The sequence below is a fragment of the Esox lucius genome, chromosome 13 (assembly GCF_011004845.1).
Source record: "Esox lucius isolate fEsoLuc1 chromosome 13, fEsoLuc1.pri, whole genome shotgun sequence".
NCBI lineage: Eukaryota > Metazoa > Chordata > Actinopteri > Esociformes > Esocidae > Esox > Esox lucius.
In genome coordinates, this window is record NC_047581.1 from 14,120,264 (window position 1) to 14,141,886 (window position 21,623).

The 21,623-nt window shown below is 42.0% G+C and overlaps 1 protein-coding gene across 14 annotated transcripts in view; it reads right to left on the bottom strand.

Annotated features, from left to right (window-relative positions):
* The window catches only part of LOC105014195 (citron Rho-interacting kinase), a 59,234-nt gene that overhangs the window by 17,833 nt on the left and 19,778 nt on the right, over positions 1–21,623 (bottom strand). For 9 of the 14 annotated variants that reach the window (XM_034296679.1, XM_034296680.1, XM_034296681.1 and 6 more), the window contains 14 exons: positions 19,415–19,517; positions 15,404–15,568; positions 15,149–15,268; positions 10,593–10,763; positions 10,438–10,491; positions 10,157–10,210; positions 6,279–6,419; positions 6,056–6,181; positions 5,760–5,855; positions 5,443–5,559; positions 4,331–4,440; positions 4,073–4,247; positions 2,992–3,189; positions 2,837–2,890 (listed from right to left, as the gene is read on the bottom strand). In XM_034296679.1, coding sequence (XP_034152570.1) covers positions 2,837–2,890; positions 2,992–3,189; positions 4,073–4,247; positions 4,331–4,440; positions 5,443–5,559; positions 5,760–5,855; positions 6,056–6,181; positions 6,279–6,419; positions 10,157–10,210; positions 10,438–10,491; positions 10,593–10,763; positions 15,149–15,268; positions 15,404–15,568 — 1,581 coding nt within the window. In that variant the 5' untranslated portion in view covers positions 19,415–19,517. Of the gene's footprint in view, positions 1–2,836; positions 2,891–2,991; positions 3,190–4,072; positions 4,248–4,330; positions 4,441–5,442; positions 5,560–5,759; positions 5,856–6,055; positions 6,182–6,278; positions 6,420–9,754; positions 9,887–10,156; positions 10,314–10,437; positions 10,492–10,592; positions 10,764–15,148; positions 15,269–15,403; positions 15,569–19,414; positions 19,518–21,623 lie in introns of those variants that run through there. The other 5 variants (XM_034296684.1, XM_034296682.1, XM_010876303.5 and 2 more) reach the window with 3 other exon arrangements.

Genomic DNA, 21,623 nt, shown 5'->3' on the forward strand with positions numbered 1-21,623 from the left:
ATGATTGATTGATAGATTGAACATATTAAGCCAGTGTATTGCACCAGGAACTTCTCACAACCTTCTTACTGGCTAACAAAGGCTACGTTTAACCGATTGTTATTCTGCAAATGTGTGTGTTAGGTAGACTAATCATCTCTAAGTTATACTACCTGCAGACGTCATGGCAACGGTCAGAAACGGTATGCTTCACCCAGCATGCACACCTCATGTAACTACCCCACATGCATAAATACAGTCCAATTACAGGCTACTGACACCAGGTTATACAAAAGTGTATTACACCAAACCAAACAAAGGCAAACAAATGGATAAAAATCTTTCATTAAGTACTTTGGTTGTATTAAACAACCTTTCAAACTTTAGGTAAGTAAAATATTTTTGGGGGTTTAGCATTAGTTTAGTTTAAAGGCAGATTTTTTACAAAATCTAAAAAACTAAAAAATAACTTCAAATGGTCAAAATGATATAAATAATTTGCCATTTAATGCTAAAAGACATTTTGGCTTACATAAATGCTACGTTTACCAAACTCTACAGCTGCCTTTCCCAAAATTCCCCAGTGAAAATTAAATACAGAAATACTGGAGGAGTGAGTGTGAACAGTCAACAGGACACAATGGCAGGGTCTGGTGAGTAGGAGGAACTTTGCAATGTCAACCATGATCAACCACTAAATGTATACCCCATGTCTGCTTTCAAAATCCCAAAGAGGATGGGTTTCACTGTCTGTCATGCCCCAAGTTGCCCTTTAACATGTGAAGTAATGAGGAAGAGGATGGGTTTCACTGTCTGTCATGCCCCAAGTTGCCCTTTAACGTCTGTGAAGTAATGAGGAAGAGGAGGAGTTTGACTGTCTGTCATGCCCCAAGTTACCTTTAACATGTGAAGTAATGAGGAAGAGGAGTTTGACTGTCTGTCATGCCCCAAGTTGCCCTTTAACGTCTGTGAAGTAATGAGGAAGAGGAGGAGTTTGACTGTCTGTCATGCCCCAAGTTACCTTTAACATGTGAAGTAATGAGGAAGAGGAGTTTGACTGTCTGTCATGCCCCAAGTTACCTTTAACATGTGAAGTAATGAGGAAGAGGAGTTTGACTGTCTGTCATGCCCCAAGTTGCCTTTAACATGTGAAGTAATGAGGAAGAGGAGTTTGACTGTTTTTCATGCCCCAAGTCACCTTTAACATGTGAAGTAATGAGGAAGAGGAGTTTGACAGTTTGTCATGCCCCAAGTCGCACTTTAACGTCTGTGAAGTAATGAGGAAGAGGAGGAGTTTGACTGTCTGTCATGCCCCAAGTCGCCCTTTAACTTCTGTCAAGTAATTTAAAGATTATTATTTTTTGGGTAGCTTTCCAAACCCTCATGATTGATGTCTGTTGGCAGACAACAGTGAGGATTCTTCAGCAGAGCCTATGTATTCTACAGAAAGCCCACACAGAGCATTGCTGGGTTACCATATACTTTTAGCCCATTTTCCTGGGATTCCTTCAGTGAATACAACAATACAGCATATTATTAAGAGATAAATAACCAGGCAAATGTTCCTCTCGGTCCCTCTCCCGCCTGGGCAGGGCATTGCATAATCCATTTATCAGCACCATTCTGTCCGCTTATTAATCAGCTGGGATAATAGTTGATACTGTATGCTAATGAAGGTTAGAGGCTGCTGAAACTCAGGGAGTTGGATGTTATTCCTCCCTCTGGGGAGACTGGCTGTGTACCACGCAGAACTACTGCAGGCCAGTGAAGTGCACAAAGCTTTTATGTATGTAAATCCTCTCTCTCTATCGGCTCTAGGGGCTGAGGACTGACACAAATGTCCAAATACTCAGAGAAGACGGAAGGGGCCCACACACACACACACACAAATGTGTAGCTATGTAGTCTCCTTCATAAACATGACAAGGAAATAGTCTACAACAATGTTTGTGATTCATTACTGTGATTTTAATACCAGTAGGTTTGCCGGTTTTGATACAATTCAATAGCCTCAAAAAAAGTAAATAAAATCGAATCACCTAAGGATCTTCATCTTGTTACATAACACTGATCAATATATATCTGCTGCTGATAAAGTACAACCCCATGTTAATGCAACATGGTAGAACATTTATTTATGTTGTTTTTCAAAGGTTCAGTGTTGCTAGAAGTACTGTGTACTTTTTTTCTAAAAAAAGAAATTGGTGCTATACACCAAAATAGACGTGTGGAGCCAGGCATAACAAACTCAATTTCTGAACTTGGAGAACGATATACTGGCCAATTGAATCTAGGAGAACGCTCATTCTCAACAGCTTGCGAGTGGGAAGATCTCAAAAGTAGGGCAAGGGGATAAAGAGACCGTAATGTATTAACCACAATGAATCCCTACAGTGATTCAAAAGATTTTACTTTGAATGTTTTCAAATCCCCCACCACAAGATAATAACCTCATCTTCTCAGGGTTAGTCTTCACACGCTTTCCGACAACGATATGGCTATACATTTTTCATCACATCAACCTAAATACAAGCCCATGTTTTATTCTTTGCCAAAAAAGCATGAGAAAGTGGCAGTGCAGTGGGGATTAAAAAAACAAGGACAACATATTTAACAGTCTACTTTTTCTAGAAAAAAAGGCCCATCAGAGAATGTAAAGAGTGAAAACATTGTAAATAGAAATCTATAATAGTTCACTGTATCCCATTCAAAAGAGTTAATTCCTTTGTCGTTGTGGACAGAATGAGAAGAACAGCGAGACAAGGAGACAGGGTAAAGGCATGTAGCAGGAAGAAAAATATAGACAGAACGCATGAGAGAGAAAGAGAGAGGAGAGAGAGACAGTTAGGTAACATACCGCACAGCTGTCTCTGAGGGCGTCATACTTGCGCTGGATCTCGTCTCGATGGGCCTGGCAGACAGAAAGAGAGGACTGGTTCTGTGTCTGCGCTGTTGTACTGACATAGCAGCAGAGTAACAACAGGAGGAGGCACCGGCAGGCACAACCCTCACCCTGAGCACACAGATCTCCTCCTCAGCCTCCGCCGTGGTGTCCTCCAGCTCCGACTTGGCCTGCTGAAGCTGACTCTCCAGGGAGTGGCGCGCCGCCTGGAGCCCGCTGATCTGAGACGCCCTCTCCTGCAGCGACAGAGTCAGCTCCGTCACCTGGCGCTTGAGCTCCAGCTTCTGCTCCTCCTGCTCCAGGCCCGTCTAACGACGCCGCGGCGCGGGACACGAGGCAGACGGGGGTCAGGAAAAGTGGAGAAGAGTGAAGTCATGGCGAAGGGATGAAAGTCGGGGAGTTAAGTCATCCGAGAGGGTCAGAGTTAGTGAGATGCTGATCCGACAGAATAACAGTCCTCAGCGGGGCATTACATTTCACCCAATCTTCCATCCCTGACTGCTCACCTGGCTCACTGCCCTCTTCTCCTCGTCCCTCACTCCCCACCTGCCTGTTCCCCTAACCCAGAGCTGGGACGATAAACTGAAAACAATTCACACTGACCATCCAACCACTTATCACAGGCATTTTGTTGATATGGTTAATTTAGATAAGTATAGTAGAGACATTTAAATGAAGTTGGCTGATGTGGGTGACTGTTAATGAGACAGCTGATTGGTACAACGTTCAAACTAGTAGTGATAGTAGTTAAAAAAAAAAGTGGTGCAAATAGTCTTCTGCCAATATTGTCAGGTTCGACCCTAACCTTCCTGCCTTCACCCCTCTCTGCCCTTCTCCATGTATCCTGCCCAATCCCTCATTCCCTCTCTGCCCTTCTCCATGTATCCTGCCCAATCCCTCCTTCCCTCTCTGCCCTTCTCCATGTATCCTGCCCAATCCCTCCTTCCCTCTCTGCCCTTCTCCATGTATCCTGCCCAATCCCTCCTTCCCTCTCTGCCCTTCTCCATGTATCCTGCCCAATCCCTCCTTCCCTCTCTGCCCTTCTCCATGTATCCTGCCCAATCCCTCCTTCCCTCTCTGCCCTTCTCCATGTATCCTGCCCAATCCCTCCTTCCCTCTCTGCCCTTCTCCATGTATCCCGCCCAATCCCTCCTTCCCTCTCTGCCCTCTTCTTCCTCCCTCTTTCCTCACCTCTCTCAGCCTGGTCTCCAGCTCCACCACTCGGCTCTTGTGGCTCTGCTCCTGCTGGCTCATCTTCTCCAGATGTTCCTCCAGCTTAGCATTCTGGGCCTCCAGTTTCCCTGCCTGGGACTCCAGGTAGAACTTCTGCTGCCTCAGCTCTGAGATCATCTCCTCCTGAGCTTTCCTGACAGGCCCAGACAGATACCACGGTCAGTATCACAGTGTAGAAAATCCTCCTAAATAACTGAACTAGTCCTCAACACTCACATGTTCTTCTGGGTGTAGATGCTGCTGTTGGCTGCCAGTTTGTTGGCCTCAGACAGCTCAGCTATTCTTTGCTCCAGACTGGCCATCTTAGAGTCCATGGCATTGATGGTCTGGTTTGAGCAAAGGAGGAAGGTTTGTACCATAGAAAAGGAAAGAGGCCTCTCACCTGCATTTGCCTTTTAAGCATGAACATCACCATTGCAGGCAGCCACCATTTAAAATGTAGTCAACTGGGTGGGACTTCCTCATGACACAGTTGGATTCCTGTTAAACTGGGGTCATCAGGAGGGATCAACCATAGAAGTCCCAGGCAGTTCACTACATTCCAATGGTGGACTCCTTAAGTGGCCAGGTCCAGGATCGCACTAACCTCACCCTCAGGCTAATACACACATCGCATATAAGAACAGCATTCAATGTGCTTCGGAGTAAGTGCAATCAGTGCAGTGCTGAAACAGCTCAGCTGCACTCTGCTCTTAGCTGTAGCACAACACAGTTACAACACAGCCACAGGCGCTAGAGTGTACATGACACATTGAGGAAGGTGTTGTGGGAGATGATTGGTTTGGAGACTAAGCCGATTAAATCCGCTGGGAATTACTCACAACTTTATTCTCGGGTAATGAAGGCCAGGTTTGACACATAGCTCCGCCAGACCTTCTGCGCATTTGAGGAGAGGTGTCTGGGAATTAGATTATGCTCTTACTAATGAAACATATATAGTTTTCTGGGAAGATTGAAGCAGTGACTCTGTAGCCAAGTTCCACTAGATTCCAAATAGTAAGGGTCTATAGAAGCTGACCTTCTTCATTGTCATGCCTTCAACTATTTAATTAGTATTTATTTGCGGAATTCATTATAAACATAGTGTGTTTTGGTTCTGTATATAGGAATAATCGAAAACATAGTAACAAAGCTGAAATGATTTAATAAACATTGTGTTTGAAGATGAGTCTCATTTATCAAATGCTCACTATAATGCAAAACAATAAAGCACATGTAAAATATATTACAGTAGCTTAGCAACAGCTTGTTGCAAGTTTAAAATAAACCAAGTCAGTGTGATTATTTGTTTTTTTTGTATCCCAAAGAGGCTGGCCAGCAGCTCTTACCGCCTTCTGATCACTGATGATGCTGCATTTTTCCTGGACCTCTTCTTCATATTTGCTCTGACTAGATTCCAGCATCTCCTTATCTGCCATGTCTGCCTTCATCTGGTTCTCCAGAACCTGGTTAATGCATGAGAGATCCAATCCAATATCAACCAGGCTCAGGATAAAGGCCCAGTCAGGGTCTTCCTGACAGAGGGACCTGACCAAGAAGATTCTGTCCTATACAAAGCTGTGAACGTCCTCTTCCAGAGGCAGTTAATATGACTCTCCTGAATGTGTGTGGCTGAGAGGAGGCTGTTGAGGTTCTGAAGCTCTACCTTGATTTTCTCTTCATAGAGTTTCTCCTTCTGCTCCAGGTGTGTTTCCACTCGTTGGGCTGTGGATTGGCTCTCGCGCAGACTCTCCTCCAGTTCCTATGCAAACACCATGATATTACACAGTACAGTTAGAATGTAATAGTCCAAAAAAAGAACATTATTTTGCATAAAACCAAGAGAGATTAGCCATGAATGATCCCCGGGGAGCAACGCTGAAGCCTAATACCGCGGCAACCCCCCACAGAAGTTTCATGGGCCAGAGACAGAATGAGGGGCCATCTTTTTCCACCCCATACCATGATTTTATCCCCCATCTGTTGGATGTGCTGGGCCTTGGCCTGGATGTCCTCCTTCAACTTAATCTCCCTGCGCTCCACTATCTCCAGCCTCTTCACCTGGTTCTCCAGGGTCTTCCTGCCATCCTGCACACACACACACACACCGCTTAGGTTTAACTACAAGTCCTTTCTTCATTGTTCCGGTAATGATCTGCTCTGTCAGTGCTGTATTCCTGTATACCTCTGTCTCTCTCAGGCGTCTGCGGAGACTGTCGCTGGACTCCTCCTTGGTCTGCAGCCTCTCCAGCTCACGCTCCATCCGCTCCTTAGCCACCCGGATACTATGGAGGAGATCTGTGGCCTCGCTGCTAGCCTTAACGGCCTGTTGAACGGCAAACGTGAAAAAAAGAAAATAATATCATCTATCTGACATTTGAAGAATTTGACATTGTACATGCAGTTGCGCTCAAAGGTTTGCGTACCCTTGGAGAATTGGTAATATATGTACCATTTGTAAAGAAAATATGAGCGAGCAGGCAAAAACACGTCTTTCAATTCTTATGGGATTTACATTTAACTGGAGGTCATAACAGAATGGCACAATCATAAAACAAAACACGACAACAAAGAAAAAATGAACTGACCCCTGTTCAAACGTCTGCATACCCTTAGTTCTTAATACTGTGTACTGCCCCCTTTAGCATCAATGACAGCGTGCAGTCTTTTGTAATTGTTGTCTATGAGGCCCTGAATTCTTGCAGGTGGTATAGCTGCCCATTCGTCTTGGCAAAATGCCTCCTGGTCATGCAAAGTCTTTGGTTGTCTTCCATGAACCACACGTTTGAGATCTCCCCAGAGTGGCTCAATGATATTAATGTCAGGAGACTGTGGTGGCCACTCCAAAATCTTCACCTTTTTCTGCTGTAACCACTGGAGGGTCTACTTGGCTTTGTTCTTAGGGTCATTGTTGTGCTGGAAAGTCCAAGAGCATTCCATGCGCAGCTTTCGTGCAGAACAATGCAAATTGTCTGCCAGTATTTTCTGATAATATGCTGCATTCATTTTGACATACATTTTCACAAGAATCCCCGTACCTTCAGTGCCCCCCCACCCCCCACTGAAAACATCAGTGAGCCTCCACCATGCTTCACAGTGGGGATGGTATTCTGTTCACTATAGACCTTGTTGACCCCTCTCCAAACATAGCGTTTATGGTTGTGACCATAAAGCTCTATTTTGGTCTCGTCACTCCAAATTACAGTGTGCCAAAAGCTGTGAGGCGTGTCAAAGTGCTGTCGGGCATTTTGTAACCAGACTTTTTGTGGCGTTGGCGCAGTAAAGGCATCTTTCTGGCAACTCGACCATGCAGCTCAATTCTTTTGGCTGAAATCTTTCTTGGTCTACCTGACCTTGGCTTGGTATCAAGAGATCCCAGAATTTTCCACTTCTTAATAAGTGATTGAACAGTACTGACTGGCATTTGCAAGGCTTCGGATATCTTTTATATCCTTTTCCATCTTTATAAAGTTCCATTATCTTGTTATGCAGGTCTTTTGACAGTTATTTTCTGCTCCACATTGCTCAGTTTCTAGCCTGCTCAGTGCATCCATGTGAGAGCTAACAAACTCATTGACTATTTATACACAGATACTAATTGCAATTTAAAAAGCCACAGGTGTGGGAAATTCACCTTTAATTGCCATTTTCACCTTGTGTGTCTGTAACAAGGCCAAACATTCAAGGGTATGTAAACTTTTGATCAGGGCCATTTGGGTGATTTCTGTTGTCATTATGATTTAAAAAGGAGCCAAACAACTATGTGATAATAAATGGCTTCATATGATCACTATCCTTAAACAAAAAGCAGGTTTTTTTGCATGATCAGTCATATTTTCAAAATCAATGGCATAATTTCACAATTTCTGCCAGGGTATGCAAACTTATGAGCACAACAGTATATGCTGCGGTGGCTATGATTGACTGACTGAGTTGCATGGAAACCATAAACCAGGGCTAACATGGAATTCATTTTCTGTAATTTCATGTCCTTTTCTTGGTACCACTTGATGAAAAATCATACAGTTGCTTTATCAATTATATATTTCATTCCAAAAGAACTTTCACTATATTATATCCAGACACAGTACCACTTCCTCATTATTGTTCAAGTCTGTTAATTGCTCTGTTTTGAAATGGTGACCATAATTCCTTGGGTGAAACGGTGAAGGCGGTATCGCTTGTTTTGAACATGCATAACCAGTAAGCCAAAATAAAACCAAATATTTATAATTAGAGTGACTTAAATCTGTATCCAATCATTAGTAGTCCATCTTTCTGAAACCCAGGTTTACTCAGACGCAAGAGCAATAAGCACCAATTATCTTTCAAACGATTGGAGTTATTAGCTATTATGATGACAAAATTAAAGAGATGACTCTCAGGAACATGTTCACGTGTTGTCTGTCCCTCTGCAGATTTTTTATAAAAACATAATTACTTAATATTCATGAACGTTTTCATGAACTTCCTAAAAACCATAAAACTAAATCCATTTGATTAAAATTGGGATTGCCTAACTTTACATATTTCTTTTAGATTATATCATAAACCTTATGGCCAAATTCTAAAGCTTTATCACATACTTGTGTCATTAACTTTTCACATAGAAAATTAAATTGCTTAATAGATAATAATTTAATGTGAGATTACTGTACACAAAATAAAAGTGAATGTGTGTGTGTGTATACAGGATCTGTATACTATTTGTTTCCATTTTAGTCAAAGCAGTTCTTCTGTATGATTTTGAAAGTTACTCACTAGATTGCTACAGATTCCCCAGCGACCATATGGTAAAAAAAATGCTAATGATTATCTAATTGTAGGTGGATGTAGTCTGTGTTAATTTTAAGTCCTCTTCTCTCCCACAAATTCCCAAACATTTCAGATTCCAAAATGTTGATCTTAATATGTATCGGAGGTATATAAGTAAATTATATGCAGCGTGTAGTGTGTAATTCATTAATAAATGATCAGTATAAGTTTCAATTTTGAATATATAATTTCAGCAATTATGTTGCTAACCCAATTAACCCCAAATAAAGTATATTTGTAATTTTTAAATGTTCATAACTCATTTATAAATGTCATATTTGTGCCACTTTGAAATAGGGTAGCCTTTTAGAAGTTATACATACTGATAAATTGTTTATGGCTGATTACATAGTTCACTATGTATGCCTGGGCCCGCTCACTTATTGACAACATTGACATTATTACCATCAGTAAGCTCCCCCCAAACCATAGATCCCATGAATCATATCCCCCTTTCCCTGCGTCAGCTACGGCCCTGCATACAGCTGAAGATATTCACACTTACGACATGTTCAGTTAGTGAATGATGTGTCAACACTGTTCAGGATACCTCCTACGCTGTTTCACCAACCCAAGGAACTGTGGTCACCAATCAACACCAGACCATTCACCATACACTGACAATTGATATGTGGTAAGGGTTCAAATGTTAATCAAAGTGTTGGATATAATATGGAAAACGTTCAAATGAAAGATATGATTAAACAACATTTAATGGTGGGTACATGTGGCCAGAACATCAGGATACTGAATAAGAGTCAAGACACATCATGAAAACTATCATGTTATGTTCCTGGAATAAACTCAAATGTTAGAAAATAACTTATTAGTACTAAATGACGCAACCATTGAAAATAAAGTTACGTGTGTCCTAGGGTGGTCCAGCAGTCTAAGCCGATGCCTCCGATGTGTTTGAGTTTAAATCCAGCCCACTGCTCTTTCAACAATGAACTCTCCCATTTATCTTGAATCACTTCTCTGTGAAATATAGCATACAAATGCCAGATTTTTTTAAACAGAAAGTTACATGGTAAGAGCATTGGTAAACCGTAAATGATACAGGAATATTGTCTCACTATTCGCCTACGAATAATCATTTATTGCACTTTTACTGTATGTGCAGTAAAGGCAGCATCTTAGACCGTTAGAGCCACATAGGCCACAGGGCGGAGTTAACAATTGATTTGCCTCTATTCTGCCCTTGGGGAATATGAATTATCCATGACGTTTTCAACAAAAATGGTCTACCTTGGCAAGCTTATCTTGGAGATCCTGAATTTTTGCTTGCTGTTCAGTATTGGTCTGAAACAGAAGCACAAAGTATAAAACAAGCCTTTATGCAGCATCTTCCACAGTTCCTACCAGCTCAGTCTGAAATTATGTTCCCAGTTTTATTGGTGATGTGACCATTTCTCTCCATAGTCACTGAACAATACTTATGAACGCAAATATGCTGGAGGACCCTCATGCTGGATCATATATTGAAGGACCATAATGTTCAACATCAGCCAATAGCACTGGACCTTAACCTTCTCCAGCTTGGACAGCAGCTCCTCCGTATCAGTCTTCCCTTGTTCCTTTGCCTGTTAGAAAATACGTAGAGAATCAGTTAGGCCATGTTCCTTCCAAACATCTCGCATCCTCAGAGTCAGAAGATCCCCGTGGGGGTGGGTAGCTCCAGTACCCTCTGCATCTTCTGCTGATAGTCGGCAGCCTTCCTCTTCAGATCCTCGGTGGTCTGACGGGACTCCTTCAGTTCCGACTCGTAAAGGTCGCTACGGCGACGGGCAGCCGACAGATCCTCCTCCAGCTGCCTGATGGCCACACGCATCTCCTCCAGCTGAGCGTGGTACTCCTGCAGCGGGATGAGAGAGGAACAAGGGATGAGAGGGACGGATACTGGAGTAGTGCTGAGGTGAAAGATATTAAGGGAAGGAAAACACACAGAACAGGGGGAACTGTAAAATGGAGCAGCGAAAAAGTGCATCAGACAAAATCCTTTAATGCCCTTGTTTTATACATTTCTAACAAATGATTAGCTACGGTTTAATAGCCTTCATTTTATTCTAGTCATTTAGCTGACGCTGTTATGCAGTGACTTCCATACATTAGTGATGGCATGTAGTACCTATAGTGCTTTTCAGCAGGTGGTGAAGAGGGAATTAACAAGCCAATTGGAAGCCTGAGATGATTATGCAACCATGAGTATATGACCAACAGATTGGGCATTCAGCCAACCTGCCTCCCCGGCTGGTGTGAACGAACAAGGCTAACAAGATTAGCATGGTCCTTGGGAGGGTGAGGCCACCATGACAGGCCCAGCAGAGAGCATCAAAAAGCACCAGCCACTGCCTTTTCAGTCCCCTTTTAATTAAAATAGACACTCCTGGTTTCATAAATTGTTAAACCCAGGCTAAGTGTTCCTCCATCAACCTTTAAAGCATGTCTAAGAGAATGACAGAATTTTTGGTGTAATTTTGTGTGTAATATTTTTCACAGTATGTCATAATAACCAAATTCTTCTCCCTTATTAAGTTTAAACCACCTGTATAATGTTAACTGAGACAGCAAAATATGTTTGCTTATTGAATATGTAATGACTGGCATTGTCAGAGTTCATAAAATAACTTTTAAACTGATAATTGAAAATCTTTCCTTGAGCGATGTTTACATCAACTGAGTAAACTGCAAACCAATACCTCTCGTTTAATTGCTTTCTAAAAACAAATTTAAATCAATTTCAAATAAGAAAAGGGCCTTAGTCAATGTGACAGTTTAGCCAGCGGGCTGACGCAGCACCTCACTTCCTCAGTGTCAACAGTCCATCAGGCCCCTGACTTGGTCACAGCAAATCTCTGGCAGCCCTGAACATCAGTCAGCAGGAGAGCTGAACAATGCCAGAGCTTAAGCACCAAACTGATTGATACCCATGGAGTAAGGAAAGGATGAGATTACAGAGACTGGCAGAGGGGAGGGAGTTTGAGGGAGGGAAATGAACATGGGAATTTTGCATGCCAAACAAGCTAATTCAGAGTTTTAGAGGGAATGTACTTAAAACACCACATAAACACACACAAAATGTGTCCCATTATCGGCCGTGACCTGCACCCTCCCGCTGGGTACTTCAAACGCAGTAGTCGGCTGTCTAGTCACTCAGAGTGTTGAGACTAATCCATGGTCCTGGGGAAAAAGCCCCACCCTTTGCCTCCAACTCTTCACTCTGCCTTACAGAACAGAGTCATCCTCCAGTCATCTTTAGCCATGTTTGTGACAAAGGTAAGTTGGCTGACAAAGTGGTCAAATAGGGCTTACTTTCAGGAAGCATTAGAAATTCATTCAATATGTTCCCAGAAAACCGTGAGGGGGAGGAACATGTCTTATCCCAGCTGGGGTCTTTTAGCCTGGATTCCTTGCATTCAGTTTTAGGGATCTACAGTATCTTCCAATAGGCCTAGAGTTTTGTTCTCACTGCTGGACAGAATTATAACATTTGCATGTACTGATTGTATCTCCATGGATTACTGTTTGTGTTGTCGCTGACAAGCTATTATCTCTCATCTTATATCCCTAATCATTTGTGTTTGTTGAGGCAACAGCGCAACATTCTGTATGAGAAACGCTTTCAGACTCCTAAAACAGCGCGTGGGAGAGAGACAGAGAGAGAGAAAGAAAGACTGTTCAAGAGCTTATGCAGCCTTCAGTAGGGTCAAACTCAAGAAGAAAAGCGTTTCCGAAAATATCAAAACGTGTGACTCATTCGCACCGACAATCACGAGCCACTTTATGAGTGTGAAGTGTGGCTATCTTTTCCCTGGCTAATTCACAGGTTTGTGGGAGCGGACTGATGCGTTGTGTCACCGACCGATGAACGTCACCGCAGCAGCCACGGACGAGCACGGGTTGGTGCCGAAGGCTTCAGTGGAAGTGACAGTGAAGGGGTTAACCTGAACACTACATGTACCAAGGCCCCGCGGCCTCGTCACGACAACCTGCCCACTGCATCAGCAGCGCTGCACACTCTCCACTTCTAGCTATGGATGGTTCCTATTGCCATGACAACCGTTGCACTATAGAGACCGTGCTTGGTAACCAACGCCAACAACTGCTAAGGCAACACATTGTTTCTCGAGAACCTGTTTTGGAGGATTCTGCTCTGTGCTGCCGAGGGATGGGGTTTCTCAGGGCCGTCACGCTGTCCTCTAACTGTCAAGCCCTTGTAATAATCGTAAAACCTTGGCAACCTTTCTCCAAACTAGATTACTGTTGTGCACGCATGCTCATGCACGCACACACACACACATACACACGCGCGCATGCACACACACGAATGGTTGACTAAGCATTAATCTGTCCTTTCAGTAGAAACTAAGGTGACACTACATCATTTCAGAGGTTAGCAAGTGATAAACCCCCAGGAGACATATTGTCCTCCAGCAATGAGCTATGCAGAGGCATGCTACTGTGAGAGAGGTGACCACTTAGCCAGTCCCAGGGGCAAAACAGTGCGCTCAAGCCTTTTAATCGTTTTCTGACAAACTCGAATTACCATAATTTAATAAAGGCCATTCATAAACCACAGTAATAATACTAATTCACATTAACAGGGTTCCATGCAATCAGGAATGCTACACCAGAGTGACTCCAACAGTACATGAAGCCGGGAGCAGCGATGAGGCCCCAAGAGATGACCTCGGCTCAGATATGACAGAGGTCAACCCACAATGATACATCCCTCCTCAGCACTCTGGGTAGATGTCGCCTGTAGGCCCTGAGGCATTATCAACTGATATTAGCCTGATGTCAAAATGACCTTCCCTTTATTTTCCCTTTACTTTACTGTAACAGTTTAACTGTATTTTGTCCCGGGGTGGTCCACTGGACCGAAGCTGCTGCCACTGTTGTGCTGCTTTAGCATGGATTCGAATCAGACCCAGTGATCATTCAGCAAAATCCCTTCTCGTTCGTTCCCCATTATTTCTGTCTAACAAGGCATAAAAATCCTCCCAAAAAATAAAAATTGATTTTTATAGATATAAATTACCGTTAATGTATATTATGGGTCACTTAGAAATGCCATTGCTTTCGAGAAAAAAAAGAAAATAAATTATTGCAATAACATCAAATTGTGTAGACACTGTAAATGTTGGAAATGATTATTGTGGCTGGAAGCTGATTTTTAATGGAATATCTACATAGTTGTACAGAGGCCCGTTATCAGCAACCATCACTTCTGTGTTCCAATGGGACTTTGTGTTTGCTAATCCAAGTAAATCATTTTAAAAGGCTATGTGATCATTGAAAACCCTTTTGCAATTATGTTCGCACAGCTGAAAATTGTTGTGCCGATTAAAGAAGCAATAAAACTGTCCTTCTTTAGACTAGTTGAGTATCTGAAGCATCTGAAATTGTGGGTTCGATTAAGCAAGAAATGGCCAGAAACAAAGAACAACAAAGTTGTGTACTACTCCTTTCACAGAACAGCTCAAACTGGCAGTTTTTTTATATTCCAAAGAAATCTGCCGTTTCCAACTACAACAGTCGTTTCCAACATTAACAATGTCTACACTGTATTTTTGATCAATCTGATATTATTTTAAAGATGCACTATGTAGGAATTCTTTCAGTGAAAAAACATATGTTTTCTCCTCTAAGATGTGGTATCAGCTAACAAGGCCCTCTAAGAGTTGTTTAGCAACACAGACAGTTCAGTGCCAGTGGAACGTCAATTTATAATTTTTGGAACATGCTGCTACTTTCCAGCAAATTCCGTTCCAGCCAATCGCTTTCTGCAAGGCGGGCCTCCCTCCTTGGCTTATTTTGTGAACGTGCATTTTAGAAACCAGGACAACAAACTGCCAATTTCTCCCTCATCTACTACAGCATATACTACGAAAGAAGTGAAAGAAGACTTACACTAGCTCTCTCTAGCTAGCAACCATGAACTATAAGCTAATGTTAGCAAGGCTAAGAATAATGTCGAACTCTGAGTTAGTGCTTATGTTTTGGAACAGGTAATTCTATTTTTCATATTATTATTCGGGAACTTCATTCTCTATCGGGCACAAACATTTGCTTTTCTTCTGAAAAACAAGGACATTTCTGAGTGATCACAACTGAACAGTAGTGTATATATATTTTTAAATAAGCTAAATAGTATGTATGGGCACGCTTTGTTACTTCTTGCCCAACCCCCACTCCGTGCAATGTCTGTGTCAGCACACAGGAGGCGCTCTCCTCTACCTGTTCTTTAATCTCCTGCAATTTGTTGCTCTGCTCCCTGATGCCGTGGAGGAGCTGCAATGCCTTGTCATCTTCCTGGGAAACCTCCATTCGGGCCTGCTCCAGACTGAGCTTCAGACTCTGAAACACACAAACAAGTGGAATTTACACACACAGACAGCTTTCTACTTCATGGCATGCATGCAAAACACATACATAGACACACACACACACACACACACAGAGTATGTACTACACCCACATACACACACTCACACTGGATGTTGGCCCACTCACGGTGCACTCTGTGATATAGGTAGCCAGGTCTTGCTCCAGGATGGTCCTCTGGGTCTCCGAGGCTTTCAGCTCCACATCCTTCTGCTGCAGCACTGACTCCAGATCAGACATCTTACTCTGGACCAGAGAGATCTCCTGTTCCATCTGAATACAACAACATGGATCAGACATCATAATCTGGACCAGAGAGGAAAAACAACCTCCAGCTCAATATCAGCAAAACAAAGGAGATGATTGTTGATCACAGGAAGCAGCGGCAGGGACACCACCCCCCATACACATCAATGGGTCTGCAGTAGAGAGTTCACAACATCAGGTTCCTTGGTGTCAACATAAGCGATGACTTGACCTGGTCTCACCACTCTAACATCTTGGTGAAGGAGGCCAGGAAACAACTCTTCTTCCTAAGCTGATTAAGGAGATTTGGCATGGATGTGTATAGTCATCTCAATTATACAGTGGTTGGGGTTGATAAGGACTGCGTTAATATGTGTATAGTCATCTCAATTATACAGTGGTTGGGGTTGATAAGGACTGCGTTAATATGTGTATAGTCATCTCAATTATACAGTGGTTGGGGTTGATAAGGACTGCGATAATATGTGTATAGTCATCTCAATTATACAGTGGTTGGGGTTGATAAGGACTGCGTTAATATGTGTATAGTCATCTCAATTATACAGTGGTTGGGGTTGATAAGGACTATACTGAGAGTAAAGAAAACATACAACCCTGTTTCCAAAAAAGACAGAATGCAATGATGTGCAAATCATTTATCCCTATATTTAATTGAAAATTGTACAAAGACATCATATCAGATGTTGAAACTGATACTAAATGTTATTGTTTTTGGAAAAATACATGCCCATTTTGAATTTGATGCCAGCAACACTTTAAAACAAAGTTGGGACAGAGGCATGTTTTTCCACTGTGTTGCATCACCTCTTCTTTTAACAATATTCTGTAAGCGTTTGGGAACTGAGGAGACCAATTGCTATAGTTTTGAAAGTGAAATGTTTTCCTAGTCTTGCTTGATTTAGGATTGCAGCTGCTCAACAGTTCGGGTCTCCTTTGTTGTATTTTGGATTGCAGGCAGGTTAGTTTAGCGCACAGACTTTTCATATGTGCAGAATGTGGTTCAGCGTTGTGTGTCCTTCCCTTTAAAAGATGTAGTCTGGATGGCAGCATGTGGTTCCAAAACCTTTAAGTATTGTTCAACATTAATGGTGCCTTCACAGATATGCAAGTCACCCATGCCATGTGCACTAATGCACCCCCATACCATCACAGACACTATCTTTTGAACAATGCGCCAATAAGCAGAGGACGTGGCATCCATGATTCCCAAAAAGAATCTCACATTTTGATTTGCCATACCACATTACAGTTTTCCACTTCGCCTCAGTCCACCTTAAATGAGCTCCGTTCCAGAGAAGGCGGCAGTGTTTCTGTATCTTGCTTATACATGGTTTCTTCTTTGCATGGTAGAGTTTTAATTATGCTCACAGACAGTGCTTTTCGGAAGTGTTCCAGAGCCCATGTAGTGATGTCCACTACAAAACAGTGTCTGTTTTTAATGCAGTGCCGTCTGAGGGCCCGAAGATCACGGCTATCCAATATTGGTTTTCGGTCTTGTCCCTTGCATACAGAGATTTCTCCGGATTCTCTGAATCTTTTAATGATATTATGTACCATAGCTGTTGAGTTCCCCAAACTCTTTGCAATTTTATGCTGAGAAATGTTATTCTTAAATTGCTGCACTATTTGCTGGTGCAGTCTTTCACAGAGAGGTGAACCCCTCCCCATCTTTACTTCTGAAAGACTTATCCTCTCTGGGATGCTCTTTTTATACCCAATCATGTTACTGACCTGTTGCCAATTAACCTAATTAGTTGTGAGATATTCCACCAGGTCTTTTCTTGTCCCTGTCCCAGCTTTTTTGAAACATGCTGCTGGCATCAAATTCAAAGTGGGCATATATTTTTCAAGAAACAAATCTAATCTAAGAAACAATTCTCAGTTTCATAAAACATTTGACATGTTGTCTTTGTACTATTTTCTATTGAATATAAGGTTTCAATTATTTGCACATCATTTCATTCTGTTTTTCTTTACATTTTACAGTGTCTCAACTTTTTTGGAAACAGGGTTATAAATGAACATGCTGGGTTTCAAAGTACAACACCAGGTATACAACCCAAAGTTCATTATTTTAAATAAGTCACCATGTAAAAACCCTCAAAACCTCAAAAACTCTCAAAACCCTAGCAATAGGAAGTTATTTTCTTAAGTCAAGCTTCTCATCTTGGTGTGTGTTAAGGAAGGATCCAAAAGGGTGATGGATGGATGCCATTACAGGAGTCATTACAGCCCCTGAGGAGCACTGAGAGTTACAGAGGAATGGCCCACCAGCTCAGTCACTGATACACAGTCAAGACATCCAGGATTGAAACACAATGTCCTGAGGTATCACTGAGAGAGTCAAAACATTCAGGAGTGACACACAATGTACTGGGGTATCACTGAAATTCAGAACATCCAGTAATTCTTAGAACGCACAATGTACTGAGGAATCACTGACACAGTCAGAACATCCAGGAGTGACTCACAATGTACTGAGGAATCACTGACACAGTCAGAACATCCAGGAGTGACTCACAATGTACTGAGGTACCACTGACACAGTCAAAACATCCAGCAGTGACACACAATGTACTGAGGAATCACTGACACAGTCAGAACATCCAGGAGTGACTCACAATGTACTGAGGTATCACTGACACAGTCAAAACATCCAGCAGTGACACACAATGTACTGAGGTATCACTGACAGTCAGAACATCCAGGAGTGACACACAATGTACTGAGGTATCACTGACTCAGTCAGAACATCCAGTAATTCTTAGAACGCACAATGTACTGAGGTACCAGTGACACAGTCAAAACATCCAGCAGTGACACACAATGTACTGAGGTATCACTGACACAGTCAGAACATCCAGCAGTGACACACAATGTACTTAGGTACCACTGACACAGTCAGAACATCCAGGAGTGACACACAATGTACTGAGGTACCACTGACACAGTCAAAACATCCAGCAGTGACACACAATGTACTGAGGTATCACTGACACAGTCAGAACATCCAGCAGTGACACACAATGTACTTAGGTACCACTGACACAGTCAGAACATCCAGGAGTGACACACAATGTACTGAGGTACCACTGACACAGTCAAAACATCCAGCAGTGACACACAATGTACTGAGGAATCACTGACACAGTCAGAACATCCAGGAGTGACTCACAATGTACTGAGGTACCACTGACACAGTCAAAACATCCAGCAGTGACACACAATGTACTGAGGAATCACTGACACAGTCAGAACATCCAGGAGTGACACACAATGTACTGAGGTACCACTGACACAGTCAAAACATCCAGCAGTGACACACAATGTACTTAGGTACCACTGACACAGTCAAAACATCCAGCAGTGACACACAATGTACTGAGGTATCACTGACACAGTCAGAACATCCAGGAGTGACACACAATGTACTGAGGTACCACTGACACAGTCAAAACATCCAGCAGTGACACACAATGTACTGAGGTATCACTGACACAGTCAGAACATCCAGTAATTCTTAGAACGCACAATGTACTGAGGTATCACTGACACAGTCAGAACATCCAGTAATTCTTAGAACGCACAATGTACTGAGGTACCAGTGACACAGTCAGAACAGTGCATCTCAACTTTTTTCAGTTACCGTACCACCGATAGACTTTTGGTACTACTGAAACATTTACAACATAATACAAAAGCTAGCAAAAAAACAGCAGTTATTCATAGGACATCAACATTATCATGTTAATATGGCAGAAAAAGTTCCCATGACACATTCAAAGCAAAGCCCAACTAATGTACACACATAGTAACTTTAAAGACACAGAAAAAAATCAAACATAGGAGTACCTGTGACTTGTCCTGGGTCTCACAATGTCCTTTGTATTTAGTGTATGAGTTTGTTTCTACGGAACAGGTCTTATCTAGAGAGCTGAAGGCTGTAGCCGCTAATCTGAAAGAGAAAAGAGAGCGTGGGAGAGAGACAAATTGCAGTAAATGTTCTACATACACAATCTCTCCTGAAAGCTGGGGGGCTGACGCAAACCTTTTATTTACAGCACTTACCTTTTCATGTCCTGCTGTAACACCACATAGCCTTTTACAGTCACCAAAAGGGACGTTATTAGCAACACTGAAAAGATGTTCAATACGGTAACAACATTTCTGAACATACGTATATATATATTTTACTAATATTACTATGCACACACAGTCCTGCTAAAAAGTATGAGAAACCCTTGTGCAATTCCATGATTTATTCTATGATATAGTGTTCGCCATGCAATCTTTATTTTATCTGAAACAGTATTTTTATCTAACATAACAGGTTTATTGATGCCAATTCCATATGTTGTTATAGATGAAATAATGATTGCAGTAGATTAAGAAATGAATGCAGGTGCAAAAATAGGTTAAATCATGTAGGTAAGAATCAGTTGGATTGGGTGGGTAAATAATTGGGTAGCAAATGAACCAATCAAAGGAGGGACTCTGATAAATAGAGCCTGGTCAGTTTTGTGTTACTCATACAGGTGAAGGAAAAAAACACCATGCCGACAGGAAAGGAGTTCTCAGAAGACATCAGGAAGAGGGTAGTGAGAGCACATCAGTCTGGTGTAATACAACAATCTCAAAAAGATTTGAGCTCCATCAATCCACTGTGAGGCAAATAATTTACAAATGGAATGCATTTAACATGACAGCAACTCTGTCTAAAAGTGGGCATCCTTCCAAAATATTCCCAAGAGCCACAAGAAAAACAATAAATCAGATGAATGCCAAACCAAAAATAAATTCTGGAAATTTGCAGCCCTCCCTTTCTGCATCTCAGCTTACTGAAAAAGCCTCTGGTTTTAAAAACTTAACTTTACCAGAGACAACCTGGTCAAACCTTTCTGGAAGTCCATTCTCTGGACAGAGTCCAATATTGACATTTTTGGTCACATTCAAAATCACTATGATTGGCGAAAACACAACACTGCCTACCTCCAAGATAACCTTTTCCCATCAGTAAAGAATGGTGGTAGGAATGTCAATATTTGGGGCTGCTTTACGTCCTCTGGACCTGGTTGACTGCGCGTCATTAAAGGAACCATGAGGAATGCCAGGATATCCTTGAACAGAATGTCAAGCCATCAGGCAAGGAGCTAAAGCTGAGACTAAAATGAGGCTTCCAACATGACAACAACCTAAAGCATTAAAGCCAGTCTCCCAAAGAATGTCTCAGGCTTTATATATTGGATTGGCCAAGTCTAGACTGTGGCAGGACCTGAAGCGGGCAGTACATGCAAGACATCCCTTTCACTGCACTCAACTGGCTGAGTCCTATTAGAAGGAGATGGCACAAATCCCTCAAAAATGATTTCAGAGACTGATTAGTGGCAATAGATGTTAACTCCAAGTTATCACTGCTGATAGAGGTGCCACAAGCTATTGAATGAAGGGATTCACACATACCTGAGTTTTTGTGAGGTAAAAATGAAATCTGAGTTTCTGTTACGGAAACCATTTTTATTAAATAAACGATGGAAATATATAATGTTGTTTTGTTTGTGTAACGATTGAGGACATAAAATTGGATATAAAAAGTTTACACCCCTGTTATAATGCCAGGTTCTTGTGATGTAAAAGAATGAGACAAAGATAAATCATGTCAGAACCTTTTCCACCTTTAATGTGACCTATAACATGAACAATTCAATTGAAAAACAAACTGAGGGGGAAAAATTAAAAATAAAAATCTCACAATAACCTGGTTGCATAAGTGTGCACACCCTCTTATAACTGGGAATGTGGCTGTGTTCAGAATTAACCAATCACATTCAAACTCATTAAATAGAAGTCATTACACACCTGCCATAATTTAAGTGATTAATTTTCTCAGAGCAAAAGCCATGGTCCGCAGAGAGCTTCCAAAGCATCAGAGGGATCTCATTGTTGAAAGATATCAGTCAGGTGAAGGGTACAAAATAATTTTCAACGCATTAGATATACTAAGGAACACAGTGAAGACAGTCATAATCAAGTGGAGAAAATATGGCACAACGGAGACATTACC